The 19,196-nt window shown below is 39.5% G+C and overlaps 1 protein-coding gene across 1 annotated transcript in view; it reads left to right on the forward strand.

Moving 5' to 3' along the window:
* The first annotated feature begins 944 nt into the window (after window positions 1-944).
* Window positions 945-19,196, forward strand: part of LOC120422116 (fasciclin-2) — a 223,655-nt gene continuing 205,403 nt past the window's right edge. The window contains exon 1 of the mRNA XM_052709795.1: window positions 945-1,307. Within this exon, the coding sequence (XP_052565755.1) occupies window positions 1,250-1,307 (58 nt within the window). The 5' untranslated portion in view covers window positions 945-1,249. The remainder of the gene's footprint in view (window positions 1,308-19,196) is intronic.

Raw genomic sequence — 19,196 nt, forward strand, 5'->3', positions numbered from 1 at the left:
CGATTTTCGGACTCAGCGGGGTCGATTTAGTCTAGATCCATCAAAACCTGGCCTGTTACATGATTTGCCGTTAGACACACGAAAATGAGCCCTTTTTCGATTTCGTGCCTTGACTATTCCCCCTTGCAGAGAATTCGGCACGCGTCATTTTCGTTATTCGCCGGTACAAACAAACCCGCTTCGGCGTTGGCGTGCCGGTTGTTCGTTTCATGAACACATTCTTCGTGGAGCACGACGAGTAGATGAACTCACTCGCCGAATGAATTTCGATTCGTTTTCGCCGCTTCACCTTCGGCTTGTTTCGCATGTAGTTGTGATGAATGAATCTCTTTTACACTTTTGGTCGGTCTTTCAAACCGAGGGTGCGAGCAGCCGTCACTGGATGAGATTCATTCACTAGTACGCCAGAAGTCGTGCGGTGCGTATGGACGTTAGTCTTGCAGAAGTACGGTGGAGGTGGATTCTGCAGATGGAATACGTCACCAGGGTAACCGGGAAGATCAAATCGTTGGGAAACGGCGCGACGTGTTACCCAATTTAAGATCTCCAAGACAGTCGGTCGTTGGAGTTCGCCGGCGTATGTAAATAGTGTGACGACGGCGACAACGACGTGCCAAGTGCAGTGAATTAAATTTAGAGAAATTCCCCTCATGCGACGTAACAATTGTATACGCTCTCTCGGCAATTGTTTGAATTGTATGAATGGACCACGGTAGTACCAGCTGGATCGGGGAGTGTTACCCTCGGGTTCCACCGTACACACCATTGTGATTAATCATCGGAATCAATTCTGTGAGTTGCGACAGTTACCTTCAATTTATGAGTTGTGTTTACGGTGGGAGATTCTGAAAACAACTATTTGGTACAAATACCGGTACACCTGTGTTGTAGCACATGATCGTGAGGTGTAGAGGTACAGTGGTGGATATTACGAGTGGACAAGTTGCTTGAGTTCATGCTGCTAGTCCCAGAGCACACGAATAATTTAATCAATATTCATCTGATTGCTTGTAACAGCTCCGTTGGAGAAATATGGTAATGAAATGAGCAACAAGAATCAAGTGAAGTGGTCAAGTGCTTGCTTTCCTTACAAAAATATTGACAACCCAGAGCTAATTAAAGGTGTATGTGAGGTGGGAGAAGGAAAAGAAACAAGATACAAAAGCCATCAACGGTCCGGTCACACGTATACATCTATACAGCGCTCGCAGAATTCCAGCAGACTTAGCTTAAGTTCTAGCGTCCAAAAATGACGGCGAGGCTGAACTCCTTGTCGCTGGTGATACTTTGCTGGATAACAATTTTAGGTAAGCAAGTCAAACATCATCCTTCTACATTATGCAAACGCTTAGGAAGGATCACTCATTTTCGACACTAAGTCGTCCATGAGCGTCGGGAGCTCGGGCACCTGCCAGAAGTCGAGATAATCGGACCTCTAATTACGTCGCCGTTCAAGTAGCTCTATGTGTTCCCTACCTTTCTGTTGAACCTTGAAGGTGGCGTATTCTAAACATACAACGTTCTAGTACTTCGGTGGAATTCTCCGTCGATGGGAATCGATCTCCAAACACCACCTCGTCCTCCTCTCCTTAAGGTAGTGTTCCACTTGGCTGACTCAATGACTGTTTCGCGCAAAACTCGGCAAACCAGCGCGACTTCAGGACATGACGCGACAGAGTGAAATGTTCTATTTTGAGAGAAATGTGTTTTTTTTTGCTGTTGTCCCACGGTATGGGTTGCACTTCGAAATGGGACTGGACCGACGAATGGAAGTGGTGGGGTTTTGAGCTAACATGAAATCGTCGTTTATTTGCAGAAGAGATTTATTTTCTTTTTGACCTCCACCGTGGTCGCTTTGGGTTGAATTTGGAGCAGTTTACTGATTTATCGAACGTTGGTATACAGCAATTCTACATCAAAGAACAGATTGAAAGTAAAAATTCACCATTTTTCAAAAAAAATAGCTTTCACGATTTCAAAGAACCTATCTGAGCTGGGTTATTGAGGAAAAATAACAATGCTTTTAAATGTTTGCTTAAATGATTATCTCTAACATCAACAGTTCAATTGAAATTTAAATGAATGGGACCTGTTGAACGCTAACCATAAAATAAATATGCCCTCGCAAAATATTCTAGTAGATTAGCTTCGCGGTCAGTTCGGGACGGATTGGTTTATATGACCTAATTTTAACGACTACCTTTCGTTGCCAATCACTTTCTAATGCCCAAACACTGAACGGTTTGAGTGTGCGAAAAAAGGCACGTTTCAGCAATAAGATTTGTTCACTTGGTCTCCTCCACACTTGATGCCAGGCTATGAGCTCGTTCGTCATCAAATTATAATCTTTCCCGCTATAAATAGCAAAGTCGTATAATAACTTCACTTGCACCGAGTGCACAGCCTGGAGTTTGCAAATCTTCTCTGCATGAAACTGAATGGTGGTGTAGGGTGTTTAAAGAGAAATTGGGGCTCATTAGGGCGATATTATGGCCAAATCGTTTGTCCAGGTTTTTTTAGCTTGAGATTAGAACGTATATTTTTTTTTATTTTTTGCTCCTCATCACGATCTGAGATCACCCTAACCTTTCATTTATGTTGCCGAGTATCAAGAACATATGCAAGAGGATCCATATGTTTCGTCTACACACTAGCAAGAGTTGGTGGATGATGCGATCATATAACAGTTTGGGGTTGGATGGGAGGCAGCAAAAAGGAAAAACATTTCACATTTTGGTGGAAACATTTCGCTGTTTTTTGTTTTTGCTCGTTGAACCGCCCTTTGGATGGTCCGCTGACTTGGGATTTTTTTTGTGTATGTAGTTTTCACTATTAGTTCAAAAATTAGGGTGATGATGATCATATTTCTTGATGCATTCGTTTTTAAACATTATTTAATATTACTCTACTTATGTTTTTTTAATGTTCAAGTCTAAATGTTTTTTTTAACGGTGCCCTGCTGAGCTAGTGGAGCACACATTGTGGGAAACGACGCTCGTTCCGGAGGAAAGAATGTTTATGTAAACAACTTTAGCATTTTGACTTGTTGATCTCGACAGATCTGCTTTTACTTGTTTTGCGAGGGTATTATTTTTTTTCGCATAGACTTTTAGTATGATTTCAAACCACAATAGTTTTAGTGTTCGTTTGCGCAATTAGTGTCGAGATGTGTTTCGCTTGCATAAATCTGGCTGATACAATAACTTGAAAACTTTAGCACTGACCTCAACATTTTTAGGTATAGCTAATTCTATGAAAATTTATCCACAAGCTTGGAAGAAATCAAGGGTTGGCTTAAAAATTTTTTCTCTGAAATGACTACATTATTTTTTTGTATTAAAAAGACGCAAGTTTAGTTTTTTGATAAGTAATGCAAAATTTTCTGAGCAAATCCTTAGCTCTCTGTTCCTATATTCCCTTAAGTTTTTGATTTTTTTTAGACATAAATTGGCGATTATTGAATCTTCTGAAATACAATGCAACTTGAGCAAACCTAAACTTTGTAAAAAAATGTGACAGTAATAAAGCAAATAGGTCTACTATTTGTGTCGATAAAATATGAAGGAAAATATAACAAAATAAAAAGATTATTGTGACAGCAGAGCACTCCACTGACAAAATGTAAGATACCTGGTGCATGCACAACACGAAGCCACCTCAGACTCATACGTTACAGCGCTGCGAATGTTCTAACGTTCACACACCCAAGACAGGTTGCTTCTTTGCACCAAGTACAAAGTGAGCACAGAAGACAGACCAAAAACAGACGACACTTCGCGTGGGCTGAAGGAAGGACAAGCAAGCAGGAAGATGTCATGGCGGTTGGCCTCGTCCAAGATCGGCGATAGGACATGTTGCATAGCTCCCCTCCCCCGGTTTATTCAAGTATGTTTGACGAACGAAGCTTTTGCTTAAACCACCAGACTCACACACCGAGTCTGGGTGCCCGCAAGGGTTGACACAATCTTGATATAATTTGAACGAGGCTGGGCCGGTAGGATTTAGCAGGATGTGCTCTGAATACGTTAGCCTTGGGCTACGTTTAGACGGCTTGGAAGGAGGAATTTCTGTAATAGAGGTTAGATCAAACCTGTCTTCCTAAGGACCTCAGCACAGCATATAATTCAGGAATTTGATAGATAGTTGCATACCTGGAATAGAGTTGAGAAATGATGATTGGTTTAGATAATGTCGACAATTTTCTTAGGAGTTGATGGTTCAATAATTTGCATAACCTATTTTCAAAAACAAATTTTAATGCAATGTTCACATTTATTAGCCATATTTTACGCTCAATTAAGAATGATATTGGAAATTATCCTTTTCCGCAAAATAACCGAAACATGATACAAATCCGTTTCCACCATTTCATCTCCCCATTTATCCCATTTTACACACCAAATTCTGATGTTCGTTTTCAGTAAATAAGTTTACTGAAAATTTTCAGTAATCCTATTTTTACTGAAATTCAGCATTCGTCTTTTGAAATTACTGAAAATCAGTAAACCGTATCAAATTTACTGAAAATCAGTAACATTCCTGTCAGTCTATTTATGTTTCTGACATTTGCTCTGCCAGTCTATTTGGTTGCCATTTTAGTTTGTTCTCGAAGCGTGCCGTTGGAAGTCGAGTTTTGATCCGCGTCCGAACAAAATCGGTTCTCAGTTTCGCTGCGGCCGGAAGTGGATTCCTGTTGTTTTTTGTGTTTGGCAATCGTATATAGTAATAAATAAAGGCATTTTTATTGTTCTTAGGACTTTCTGTAACGCGATCTTTTGTAGAACTGGCTGACCATTTCTCTTTTTTCACTTTTCTTCCACGCGAAAACGAAAAAGTAGCCAGCGAAAAAAAGCTGGACTTGCTCCGACGTGATGACCTGCTGAACTCAAGTAGTTTTGGGGATCATGGATGAGAAATAATCTCGGAAATAATTCCGTAATTTGCCATTACCCGGGTTTCACCGGAGTACCGGGAACCGGATTAGCTGAAGACACAGTTCAGTTTGACAGTTAAGAATTACTGAAAATTCAATATTGTCTGACAATTCGGGCTTACTGAAAATTCAGTTCAATTTGACAGCTTATCAATTACTGAAAATTCAGTTTTATTTGACAAGTATTTATTTACTGAAATTTCAGTTCAGTTTGACAGATCTTCGATTGCTGAAAATTCAGCATTTCTTACGTCATTTTGACATTTTCAAACTTACTGAAAATCCAGTTTACCATCTGTCATCCTGATTGGTTTCAGAAAACTGAAGTTTCAGCAATTTACTATTTACTGAAAAACTTGCTGAAGATTCAGTAGTGCAGATTTCAGTAAATTTTTACTGAATTTCAGTGAAAGAAAGTTGCTGTGTAGGTTCAGAGATCAAAAGGAAGCAAACCCTCCAGTCACACGCCGGCATATCGCTTTCAACACAGTAGCAGTAGTGAAAGAACTCTTAGATTTTATGTGACACCCAACGGCAACGGCTGGAACGAGTTCGAGGTTTTCTTGCGTGGCACACATCTGGGCGCCGCAGCAAATATCTCGGATTAGTTTTCAAAAAGCCGTAAGAGCCATTGGTAAACAAAATCCTTTTTGCATCGGTAATCGACCTACTTACAAAAAAACCAATATCAAAAATGCTTGAGATTGTTCATCTACACATCCTTCAAGTGCCCCTAACTAAAAATAAATGAAATTTTGTTTAATTTTGGAGAAAAACGCAAATTAGTGTCAGAGGTCACGGTGGCTCTTACGGCTTTTTGAAAACTCACCCGAGATATGTTTTTCCACATGGGATACCCGAACAAAATGTTTAATGACACTGACGTGAGTAAATTTTGGGAACATTAACATAAAAATAAAATTAACAAATTTTGACACCAGCAAAAAGGTCAAATATTATGACAGCTCACTGCTTGTGCTGTTGAGAGGGGGTTTCCTCACAGCTTCATTTTGCTCTTCCATTTGCATTTTTAATGTGGTGTAACCGAGACAAGAACCCTTGAACGAAGAGTTTGAAAATTTAGACATCAGAAAATGTTACGCCCCATCAATAGAAGGACAAGATGACAAAATTTTCAAGTAATTTGTTGCACAACATAGAAAAATTGATATTAACGATTAGTTTAATGAAAACAGCAACGCTTGAAGGACCTGGCCTTCCGAACATTAAAAGCATCGTCAAAATATATCATGACAAGATTGTCATTTTACAGTCAAAAAAAATTTCATGTTCTGGAAGATCTCGAGCTAAATACTAAAGAAAGTTTTATTGGAAAACATTGCTCTAGGATTGCGAACTTCAATATCCTAGAGAAATCTTGCAGATTTCAATCAAAAACTTTTTCAATCTATTTTCCAGATTGGGATAGCACTTTATCCCGCACATCAGCCGTTATGATGCACACTCCGCTAAGGATAATATTTAATTTGGCGTAAATTTCGCCGGAAATCTCCTTCAAGAGGGATCAGCGTAATTGAGGCAGCAAATAAAACCCATCCTCGTCCTCGTTGGCGTCCATGATGGGCTCGGCCACGGGTTTACGGTATCGGTTTACACACTCACGCATCCCAAACCACACAACCGAATGCATATTATCGTTCCTGTGGCTTCGAGAAAACCCGAAAATTGAACCGATAATATTGTGATTACCGTTACCGGATCGTTTCTTGGCCTCGGCAGCAGCATGGTATCCAATTTCATTTTCTCCCTCACTCAGCTGCACCGAACCAGAAACGATATCCCCCAAAAGTTTTTTTTGTTCCAGGACGAAACCCCGCTGGAAAAAAATGTGCCCTCCGTTGTTGGCGGTTACGCCAACGCGTGGTCCTGTTGGATGCTCTCCGTCAGGACCTTCCTACCAAGTGGCCACAATAACGCCGACTGCCAGAGGGGTTGACTGACTGTCTGCCTACCAAGAGAATCGCCTGTATAAATTTAGTTTTTATGGATAATCAATATTTCCGATATTATGATGTAGAGAGATAGAGCACACAAACTCACAACGCCTGGGTTGAAAGGATCGGACAAATGCATCAGGGTCCCTGCAGGGTGTCCTGTCGATGAGCAAACAAACAGAAACAAACAAACAAGGACACCCACAAATAGTGCCCTCACATGAGCAACGGGGGTTGAAGCAAATGTCCAACAGTTTTTGGTGGTAGAGGAGCAGCTGCTTGATTCTTATATTGCTTTGACCACCCGAGATCGATTGAATTGTCTAGATAAAATAAATGAGTCTTAGTTGTGATCTGTAACCTAAGCTTCGATTCAAAATTAAATAATCATTTCAATTTCAATATATCGAACCAGTTCGATGATTTAAGGTTATCCCTGAAGGTCCATGGCTGCTACCTTTAACTAGTCCAACATCCACATACTTATGCTCAAAACCGTAAAACATAACGAGGACATCGATTGTCACCGTTGGCCTACACAGAAAAAAAATGATGGTAATATTCATCAGGAAATGGTGACAGATTAGGTGGCAAAAAAAATGATTAATTTTACCCCAGAAAATGATGAATTTTCATCAGTTTTTGATGAATATTCATCAGGTTCACATTTTTACACATTTTTTATGTAATATTAATCAAAAAAAGAGGTAATATTCAACCTACCAAATTTTCAACATACCAAAATTCAATTTTTTTGTTCTGTGTATGTTTTCCGAGGGTGCAAGTACACAGAAAAAAAAAGTTGAATATTACCTCTTTTTTGAGTAATTTTACATAAAAAATGTGTAAAAATGTGAACCTGATGAATATTCATCAAAAAATGATGAAAATTCATCATTTTCTGGGGTAAAATTCATCATTTTTTTAGCCACAAAATCTGTCACCATTTCCTGATGAATATTACCATCATTTTTTTTTCTGTGTACTATCGCACAGTGGATCCAGGTGTGACAAAAATCAAAAAATGAAAGTTAAATTTCAGCAGTGTTAGTATTTTTCTATTTTTTCTCATACCTTCAAAAACTCTTTCCCAAATTTTGAGCAAGATTGGATGTAATTTGAATTTTTGGCGGCTTTGAGAGTGCAGACATTTTTGTTATTTCTAGTAGCTGAAACTTCAAAATTCGCAAAAAATATTTTTTCTTAAAACTTGCATAACTCAGCCAATTTTAAACCAAATTTGATTCTTCTGGCTGCATTAGAAAGGTATTTAAAAGTTGTTGATTTTACTGTTCTTGGAATTTTGATTGACCCCTCCCCCCTTTTCAGCTATTCAAATGAAAGAAAGCATTAACTATTTTCAAGATTTTTTCGAATTTCAACCCTTCAGGAACAATTTTGTACGGGTGTGACCAAAGTCTCGTATGCAGTTTCTGTCGTGAAATTTAATGTACTTTCGGACAGTGTATAGCAAATTTTGCTCATACTTGCTCGAAAGATCAAAATTTGCATGTTTCTAAAAAAAGTCAAAGTGGATCTACTTTACTCTATTCACGAATCGGATCAAAAAGTCAGATATGGCAATCGCCTTATGATCTTTCTTCATATTCAAGAATTCAACAAATGTACTAAAATAATACTGGATTTTGGATTTCTTAGTGTACCAAGAACACCCCCCCCCCCTCTCTCCCTCGTCTTTTTTATGACTTGGTTAAATATTCCTCTTGGAATAACTGAAAACTTCAACGGCGAAAATACTTTCTATTGTAAAATTTCACATGTGCTTGTGTGCTATCTTGTGACCCGTCTGCTGAAAAAGATAGGAGGTGTCATAAGATAGCACACAAGCTACGATGTGTATCTGCATGGAGAATTATTGGAACAAAGTGATGCGGGCAGTGATGAACATAGTTAATGAGCAATTGCAAACATTTTAATGAATACCGTCATCAGGGTGACATTGGATCTGGTGGGTGAGATACAGTCATACAAAATTGCTAAAGTTTGTATGACCCAATCTCACCCCCAGACCTAATGTCACCCCTGATGACGGTACATACTTTTTTTGGTACGATAGATTTTCTTGTGGGAATCTTAACCATGCAAGATTATTTTTCAACTGTCCCAAAAAATCTTCCAAAAAGTCTTCCTACAAGCAGTTTTTACCTTACATATTTTTATGTGCAGCTTAGTACATAAAAAGCAGAGCAGACCTTGGCTTTAGTCGTAGATGAAGAGAAGAGGGAAGATGGGAAATTAAAAAACTAAGATTCAAAACTTTATTCTCAACTTTATAAATTAAAATGTATCACAAATTACTCTAATTAATAACTCTAATACAAAAAAAGTTAATGATTGATTAATTTTGAAGGTTTATCTTTGTTTTGCACCCTGGTATTTGGAGAATATTCGAAAGGGGAACGAGATAAAACCTTGAAATGAAATTTTCGTTGGCCTAAACAAAAATCTAGAGTTTTTTTAAAGGTCCTTTAATTTATTGTGTTTCATATGTTTATAGGACCTTTAAAAAATCTAGAAATGTCTTCTGATCTTTTTCTACCTAAACTACAGATACTACTAAAATGTGCACAAGTAAAATGTGATGATAATCTCATAGAAGTCAAATAACACTTTTCCTCAAATACACAAATTTTGGAACACCCTATTAACTGGACCACTCTAACGTTACTACTGTACTGACCCTGATCAACTTTTCGGAAGATGACAAAGCTGTTATTTAAAAGTGTGGTATCTACAAATTTGGTTTAACAAAATTTCGGTTATGGATCATTGTGATATGGTACCACCCTAACATTCTATTTGTTAACACACACACACACACAATGAAAATTCCAAGCTACTATTGATATAAAAAAATACAATTTCAGCAATTAAAAAAATATATTTAAAAAATAAATATTTATGAACCACCCTAATGTACTTAGATTTTATTTTATGAAAAAATAAATGTGTTTTTTGAATTCAGCTGCCCAAAATTACCCTTATATGACATATTTGGTAGAATACATGGCATTTTTTAATTTTGTCACAACTTTGTTCGGAGAGGATCCACTGTGTATCGGAGCGACATTTAATACCTTTCCAAACTGTGGTGCCAAAACGTGGCCTGGCCCGTCAAATCAACGTATAACCATCAATTATGCACTGCGCCGGTGACGGAACATACGGTGGGGGTCCCCTGAATTGCCAATATGCACCCAGCACAGCCACACGTCCCGACGATGGACGACATAATAAGCCACACTAACGAGCCGAAAAAAACACCGTTAATGTGTACCTTTCAATCCAACACCCTCCTGATTTCACAGGACTCATGGTGAACTGCGGGGGTGTTGAAATGTCCCCGGAGGAATGGAATATAGGCGTTTCCAAGGGTTACAAGGGATGGGATGTGACTTTTGGGCTTTGTTAGTGAACCTCATTGATTCCTGCCGCTGCCGAAGGTAATCACAGTGCCATTACAATGCGTAACACGATAGTGCTTTTATCGAAAATGTTGTTGTTGTAGCACGTGGAGGGGTCACAATCACAGTCAGTGTCTGGTTCCGTTTTTGATGGTTGTACGTAGGGTAGAGTAGTCATCAATGAGACACGGGGAACAATGATAAAATGGCTCTCACAAGACGTAGTTTCAATCAATCAGGCTCATATTTGGGGGAAAGGTGTGTCTACTAGATACACGTCTGCTATAATTGTGGCTTTGGTTATGGATGCTCCCTTGTAAAGTTATTCATACATGTTTGATTCTGGGGTGTAATAGTAAATTATGACTAAAAATTACATTTTCGCTCATAGGCTGCCATTAACACAAAAACTAATATTTCTCCAAATTTCTTTCGTCATTTTACAGGGCATAAGTTGGGCTACAATGTCCTTTTATTGGGTTTGACCAAAATTTAGAATATACCCAGAATCCAGGGCTGTCTCATTGTTCCCCACTCTTTTCTACCCATGGGTAACAATGAGACACTTTGATTTTTCTTCATTAAACTTTTCAAAATCTGTGGAAATCTTTCAAAACATGAATTAGAAGTGATTTTTGGCATATTTATTGAGTTTGAACTTCATTTAACCAAAAATATAAAGTTATTTGATAAAATATATGGATTTTACAAAATTTAAATACTTTTTAGTATAACTTTTGTAAATTGAAGTTTCATGTTGACAAAATTGCTTGAATATATTCAAAGCAAGTCACCTGCAATGGAACAATATTAAAGCATGATGTTTTACTAGAAAAGTATTGATTTTTGTAGAGTGTCTCATTGTTCCCCAGCTGTCTCAATGTTCCTGCCAAGTGCGTCTACAATGAGACAGTTGAATAACTCTGACTGTAGACGTCAGATCGATCTCATATTTTGGTCAATGTTAGAACAAACTAAAAGAAAGAAAATGCAACAAAAAGTTCTTTAAAATATACTAAAGAAAAAAATACAAAAATCGTTGAAGTTTAAAAACCAAAAGTGTCTCATTGATGACTACCCTACCCTATTCGACGGGAGGTTCTGATTGTCCAAGTTGCTCTTTAGAATTGGTCTTTCTGGATATTGGTGGCCGTATATGTAACTTAATCATGATTAAAAATTAAATAACTTGAGCAACTTCAAAATTTCAAATCTCTCAAAATGAGTAAAAAAAATTGAGCAAACGAAGTCACTACAAAACTTTAAATTTATAAATCAATCAACCTCTGAAAAAAGAAGCTCAATAAACTGGTAACTCGACTTTATGGCTTACCATGCCATCCAACCGTCCTCGGTCATTGAGCAGATCCATACCGGGCAATTGAATCCAGACCAAAAATTAAAAATAAACATCGAGTGCATATGGAAATACTCGGCGTCATAAAACCGCCACTCCACTATTCCGACTTCCGAGACTAGTTCCAGCTTAGCCCAGCTCGTTGCCCGGATTAATAATATAATAAAAACGACAAACTAAAATCCCCAATCACTTAATAACCATTCCGAAGTAAAGCCATTAGAAAAACCAATAAATTCTCATTTTATTTTTATTGCATTTCATCGAGTTCTCATTTCGCCAGAACATTGGCCGGGGCTGCACCGCAAAATTGTGGTTCTTGGAAAGGCCAGCCGGCCGCAACCAGGAGAGAGTAATGGATGCACTGATCCAAACTTGAACCAAGCTTGGCGAAAAAACGAGACCGACCGGCAAAAAAGCTGGTTCTAGTGCGGTCATATGCCCCTCTCATACAAACTCTGGGAAGTTTTATGAAGGCCCACGCGAGGAAAGATTTGCTGCAAAACAAAAACTATTCCGACTCATTCGGGGCAGCTAGACATGTTTTATTTCTACGGAATTATTCCCCAGTTGCTCGTTTTGGGACGCCATCGTTGGTCTGAGACACTTGCTAAAGAGCGTCTTGAAGTGCGAGGAAATGCATCTCCCGAAAAGTTACAGGGGTCATAAAATCTTAATTATCATACCATTTGCGATCTGGTTCGATTTGGTTCACAACTTTTCTCGTTATCGCCAGTTCGGTTCGCATCATCAAATAAATAAATAACTCCTCGTTTGGAGACATTGCGGAGTGGAGATGTTACGACGCACCGACAAGGGTCGAGTAAGATGTGCGTTTTCAACGGCTTGGTTGAGTCGCGACGCAGTCATATTTCATCTGTTTTTTTCGTGTTGGACCTGACGCGATTCTCTGGGAAAACTTGTTTTGTTTAACGAAGTTTCCATAAACGTACCAACTCGACAATCTTTGTAACAAAATGCTGTTTTAGCCAACATTGACCAAAGCCAACCAACAAATTTCCCAGAGAACATCCTCTCAGAAGCGATTCTGGGAAGCCCTTTCAGCCGGCCAATGTAAAATCTCTGCTTCAGTTCCCGTTGGTTCTTCCGTTGGCCGGAACGTGTCTCCCCAGTAGAGATAATGGGAAATTGAGGCAGCCCAACAAATGATTTATTCATAAATATTTCAGCACCCCCGAAAAAGTTTGCGCTTAGTGCAATGTGCATTAGAAGTAGAGGAGGAAAAGTCCGGAAGAGGATTTTGTTCCAGAAAAAAAGTCGACTTGTCCTCATGGAAACCTCAGACAGAAAAAAAAGGTTGATGCCAGAGGCCTTGTGCCGTTGAGTTATGGTGTTTTGAAGGAAAACTTTGCGCTCGACTCTGTTTGGGTAACGGATGACGAATGGCATCCAGTGCGGTTCTTTTACTGAGGGAATGGCCTTTAGGGAACGACGGCAACCCAGTTTAAACCGGTGCAAAGCTTACAGAACTTAAACGGCACTTTTACCTTTACTTTTTTGTTCAGTGTAAACAAACCAAGCTGACTTATGGACGGTCATTAAACAAATTGCTTGATAAATGAGAGAAAAGTTGACTAACATTTATCACTAGTTTAAACTCTGTAGGTACATTTGATAATTAAAAAGAATTAAAAGGTAGATGTTTTATTTGGAAATATGTGAATAAAGTGTTATTTTACAAAAAAGGGAAGCTGGTTTAGAATTTCAAATTCTTTATTTTAGGTCATCAGGAACAGGAGTGTGAGGTTATGACTTTGAACAAGCCACTAAGAAATGCCATCGCGAAGAATACCATTCGCATTTCGCCGATTTTTTCCTAAAAATAATATCCTTAACACAGCCTGTTCCATTATCATCAGCGATCCGGAGATTGGTCCCGCTGCTGAAAGTTACGTGATTCCAGTTGATCCGCAGATATTGGAAAAGCATTTCACAGCACATTCGGCAGGCGGACACCACCAACACCGGGTTGGAATCATTGGGTGGCTTTGTGGGGGTGAAGGGAAAACTTTGGTTTGCGAGCAAGAAAATGAGATTTCACCGCTGTTGTCGAAGAAAACCCGACAGAAATCGGGTCGCCCAGCTGTCACGGGGGTTATTATCAAGCGGAAAGTCTGTGGCTGATTGGGTGGATGTTTGCTTGTGGGTGGTTATTTGATTTAAGCACGCGTTAAGCTGCGATTCCGTATTAGCTTAATGGTCACGACTCGGAGACAACTTTGCGTTCCGAGGATAATCAATTTATTCTGATCACAAAGAGATTTCGTCTGTTCAATCAAGTGTAAATGTTTGAAACAGTGGTTCACTAGGGCGTAAGTGCGATAATATGATTGTGCTGATTAGACAAAAGCACTAACCCGATGTCAGCGTAATGAGTTAATTAAATATTCAAACGCGACAGCAGTGATTGGAGAAACATTGAATCAGCCACATCAATGGTGGCCATTTATCAATAAACTCGGAATAAATTTACTTTTTGGTGTCCTCTCTAGTGATGGTGATTAGCCCCAGATTGGACACCTTTTTACGCTCGATTGCTTAATTGCTGTGACCACACACAGTTGTGCCAGATTGCGTGAAACCGGGTAATTTAATTAGCTTTTATGGGAACAATTGAACATGACGATTTAATTACGTGTTGCTTCAGTAGTAAATTTCATAAGAATTGAAGTTAAGTTAAGTCGATGTTAAACTCACGTCAATGTAATCTTTTTTAAATTATTATTTGCATTTCCCATAAATCTACATTTAGTTCATCCCCATATGTTTAATTCATCGAACAATAAATCCCATTTGAAGTTGCTATCGAAAGCAAATGCTCCTCATTTTTCAAATAACTCTCCAATTGGCTGCGTTAGCATAAACAAAAGACAACTAATTATTAGAAAAAAAAAACGAAACTATTGGCACTACGCCCCCCGGGGCATGGCCTTCCTCTAACGTGGGATTTCTGCTCCAGCGCCTCTGACGAGACAGGAGAAACCGGGACCGACGTTTTACTTCACCATCCGATAGAAGCTCAGTGGATAAGGCGGGAATCGAACCCGCGTCTCATAGCATCATCGGGATCGGCAGCCGAAGCCGCTACCCCTGCGCCACGAGACAGCTACCTGCGCCATTAGACAGCTGTCTAATAAATCGAGTTAAATGCCGCGCAATCTCGACACTAAGTATGGTTTCCCGATTTAAAGCAAGCCACCAACCGCCTCCAGCACAGCAGATCATAAATATTTCATTGAATCAGAATTCCGATACTCTTGTAGAGAGCGCTCTTGCAAGGCACTTGTGTATGAATCAGATTGCCTTTGGGGAGCGCTCCAACATCTTACTCAGCGTGTACATATTGCCACGGTCTTCATCATAATTACTTTCATTTTCCACTCTCACTCGGCTGGATTCTCCACTTGAACCAAACGTATAGATTCTGGGCCTAGCCGTCAGATCGCATTAAGGGCGCATTATTAATACGGAATAATTTATAACACCCGCCGCACAATGGGCGATACTTTGTTTATGTTTGCTATTCTCCATACATGTCCGCATGGCCACAGAAACCCTTTCTTCAACGCGGTATAGATACTGCTTCTGGCCGATGATGATGACGAGCGCCAACCCGGACCGCGGGGATGCTGTGAACGAGAGTGGTCTCAATTAAAATAAATAATGACTCAATTCATTGATCTAACTAAGCGGGACAAAACCAGTCATTCCGTGGCCCCATGTGGCCCCCAACACGCTGGATTCAAATTGCACACTAATGGGATGCAGATGCTCCCCGAATTGATGTTCAACGAGTATGGTCAGGCCAGAACAATCCGGACAAGGTCCCCAATCTCATCATAGTTTCGCCGAAAAGTTTGGACATAATCGTTTTTCGAGCAGAATCGAAGTTGGTGTATGAGTTTTGGTAGCAGATTTAATGACACGCTCATCTACCTAGTTGGGAATGGTTGGATGTTTGCCGACATAGGCGGAAGTGACAGCACTGGTGGCTGCATCGTGAGAGCTCATTAATTATAGAAAGTGTTGCCGATGATACCGCGCTAATTAGTGGCGATTTCCGGAATAACGTTAAGCCCTGAGCTTGTTTGGGTGGTGAATGTGATCCTATAGTATTTATGTTATAATAAGTTTTGAAATATTTTCGCATCACAAAAGCTTTTTTGCAGGGTAATTAAATGTGAATTATACAGCGTAGAATTTAATCATTTGGTTAGTTCTACAGTTGGCTCAACAGTACAAAGAGTATACTTAATTTAATATAGTCATCTCGACCTTTTTGAATCCTTGCATGTCTATGACTTTCATTTATAAACCTGGATTATGCTCAAAATTCTACCACTGAATTATTTTTTCTAATATCCTGTTTGATTCAGCGGAAAATCATAAAAAATACGTTTCATTACAAAATAAACCGCACAATGAATGATCCGGCAAAAAGTTAGTCCCCAATTCGATATGCACAATCTTCCCAGCTCCTGGGGGTTCAACTGTGACTGTAACGGAGAGAAAAAAGGAGCAAAAAATGATTAAAACATCCGTCAAGAAATATGACATTTTGATCTCCTCCGGCTCCCTTGGGGACAGTTTTCATTTCTTATATTATTTTCCATTCCCTTGTTCGAGCAGGACGATTTAAACTCCAACCGGGGCCAAAGCTGTTCCTGGCACAAATCTTAGGCTGTATAATTCACGTCCTTCTTTTAGGATGGTCCGGTGGAGATTTTTCGTTATTACAACTTTTTTTTCGGAAGTAATGGCAAACAGTCATGGCTGAGGAAGTTTTGTGTGTGTCAGTGTAATCATAAACAGGGCAGAGAGGAAAAAGAATCCTTCGCTGGAAGACGGCAAACAGAACAACTTTTCCGCGCCGCAAAGTATTTTTGGATTTTCCGTGACTGCGTTTTTTTCCCGGAGGGTTAAAAATGTTTCCCTTTGCAAGGTGGAAAGTTTTAAACTTTCCCGCATTTCACATCGTTTTGCGTGAATGTTTTTAAACTATGCTAATGATGGGAGGGGAACTTGTTGGTTTTCTTTTTGGGTTAACTTCTTGCAGCAAAGATTTCCCAACAGTGCAAGTTTGGAACTGAATGTAATGTATTTCAGTACTTGGTTGTGTTATTGGTGAGAGTTGCACATTTAGCCAGGTAGCAGCACGCGAATTTACATCCATTTAAATTCAAATTGGTAGAGTGGTGATTTGTGGAATTTACGGGAGTGAATTGAATTATTTGTGTAGTCAAATTTAACTTCTAGAAAAACTGAGTTGTATTTTCGCCAGCAGATGCATCTATTGTATTAGGATATTTTGATCTGCAATCTGCGCTGATATTATAAGCAGCGTAAAATCTGCGTCAAAAAGGTTTTAACGCTTCATTCACGAATTCACCTCGTTTGACCTTCGATGTCAGTTCTGACTGTCGGAATCACAAGTTCCCTGTTACAAAATGCTCTCCTCTCCTAACCAAACTAAAGAAGATTCCCACGCCAGCAGCCAGTTCACCTCCCGGAGGATGATGACCCTCGAAGGGCCCTTCAAATCCAGTGCGCAGCCAATGTCGAGACCCATTCACCAAATCTGCCGGTATTTTCAAACGTTGCTGGCATGTCGGGCGCAAAAATAAAGGTGGGGGTGGTGTGGCGTGCTCATCATGGCGGCAAAAGAGGAAAGAAATTTTCTTATTAATTGAAAGCATTCAACAGCTTCATCACGTTCTAAAACGTGTCTTTTCAGCTCTTTTGGATCATTTTCGCTGTGGTGAAGGCGGATTAAGCTCGGCCCTGGGAATCCATCATCCGGGGGTCGGCGGGCCTGTCATCCGCAGAGCTGAGTTGCTTTTCTTTAAAGACATACTTTTCGCTGGGATGAGCAGAAAACAAAAATGTAGCTGTGCTTGGTTGCAGTGCACTTTTGCTGCTGTGCTGAAAATTGAGGCTCTGGGATATTAAATTGTAGTAATTTTGCATCATTAGCAAGCGCGCAACATTTACACAATGATATCAGAGCCTTCCACAGTGAAGAAAGTTGTCAACTTTAAATGCCTTAATTTGATAGTGTTTTTGAAGACCCACTTTACGAACGTCATCAACGTGCACTTCATGAGAAAGAAATGCCATCTAAGCATGGCAAAACTTAATTCACGCTCTGATGCGGTGCAATATTGCTTCACTCCTCCACTTGAAGGCACAAAACCATAATAAACGCTCTCACGCAATCAACAGGAGAAACAACGAGATCAGCACGGGATCAAAGAGCAATCAAGATTAACCTTTTCGCTTCTCAATCGAGTAACTAGAGGGAAATTTAGATTATTTTGAGCTTTCACAGAAGAAATTAACAATAATTTAAGACTGATGAATGTATAACGTCTTAACACCACCATTTAAATTAGTGCTATGTGTACATGACTTTGTGTGAAATCGTATCCGAAAATCTCCCACAAAATACAAACTAATCTGGACCATGTATTTGTAAGCAAAAAAGAACCAATGTCTTATATTTACCAAATCATTTGCATTGGTTGATGTGGCAAATTTGATCTTACCTAGAAATAAAAGAATGAATTATTTTAGTAAATTGCGTACCAAAAAGAAAACAATAACTAGTATTTTTGAAAATAACAGTTTCAAATCTAATTCTCATGTACGATTATTTCGCATTAATGATCATAACAATTAACTGTTCTAAGACAAATCTTCAACGACCTCTCCCCACACAACGGCATCAGCAAGCGTATTTGTCCCATCCTGGAGACAGTAGATTCATAAAGGTCGTTAAGTTTAAATTAACATTGCGCCCATCACCCACACGCTACACACTGTTTTAAGCACCACACATGGGTCTCCCCTTAGCCGAGTGTTCTTGGGGCGTTCCCCAAACTCTGAGTGAGAATTTAATTTTCTCCAGACCAATTTAGACACTCGTTTTTAAGGTTTCCTCGCTAGAATCATTTTCAAAAGCGTGCACCGTAAAAGGACCAGAATCGTCCTGAAGCCTTGAGGACAAACCAGCATCAGCAGCACCCTCGGGAGAGAGCGTTTAAACGTTCATGTGGTGAAGAATTTTACGACCGGTAAGTTTTAATCCAAGCCCCCAAAAAACGGCTGCGAATCATTTCCTCTATTGTGTGAACGAATGGACGGGCGCCACCCATCCGTGGCCCGGAAGAAGGTGAGAGTACACGTACAACCTGCTAAGCAATTCCGAAAAGTACCTTGCCAGACCTTTCTTTGGTAGACGTTGGAGGTTGAAGGTGTGGCATTTATACCTGTGCACTCTGAAAACTTGTGCTCGTACAAACAAATGAAGATATGCACAAACGAGCGTGAAATTGCTCTGCTGCCATAGAGGTTTGAATTTTTTTTTCCGAAAAACCATCAATTCGGATAATTGAAGGTGAAGGTCTATCGAGAAATTGAAAGTGATTTAATTTTATAATAGAAATTAAACAAAAATATGTTATAAAAACTCACTTCCAAGGCATCTTAAAAAATAAGTGATCTTC

This window comes from Culex pipiens, chromosome 3 (assembly GCF_016801865.2).
Source record: "Culex pipiens pallens isolate TS chromosome 3, TS_CPP_V2, whole genome shotgun sequence".
NCBI lineage: Eukaryota > Metazoa > Arthropoda > Insecta > Diptera > Culicidae > Culex > Culex pipiens.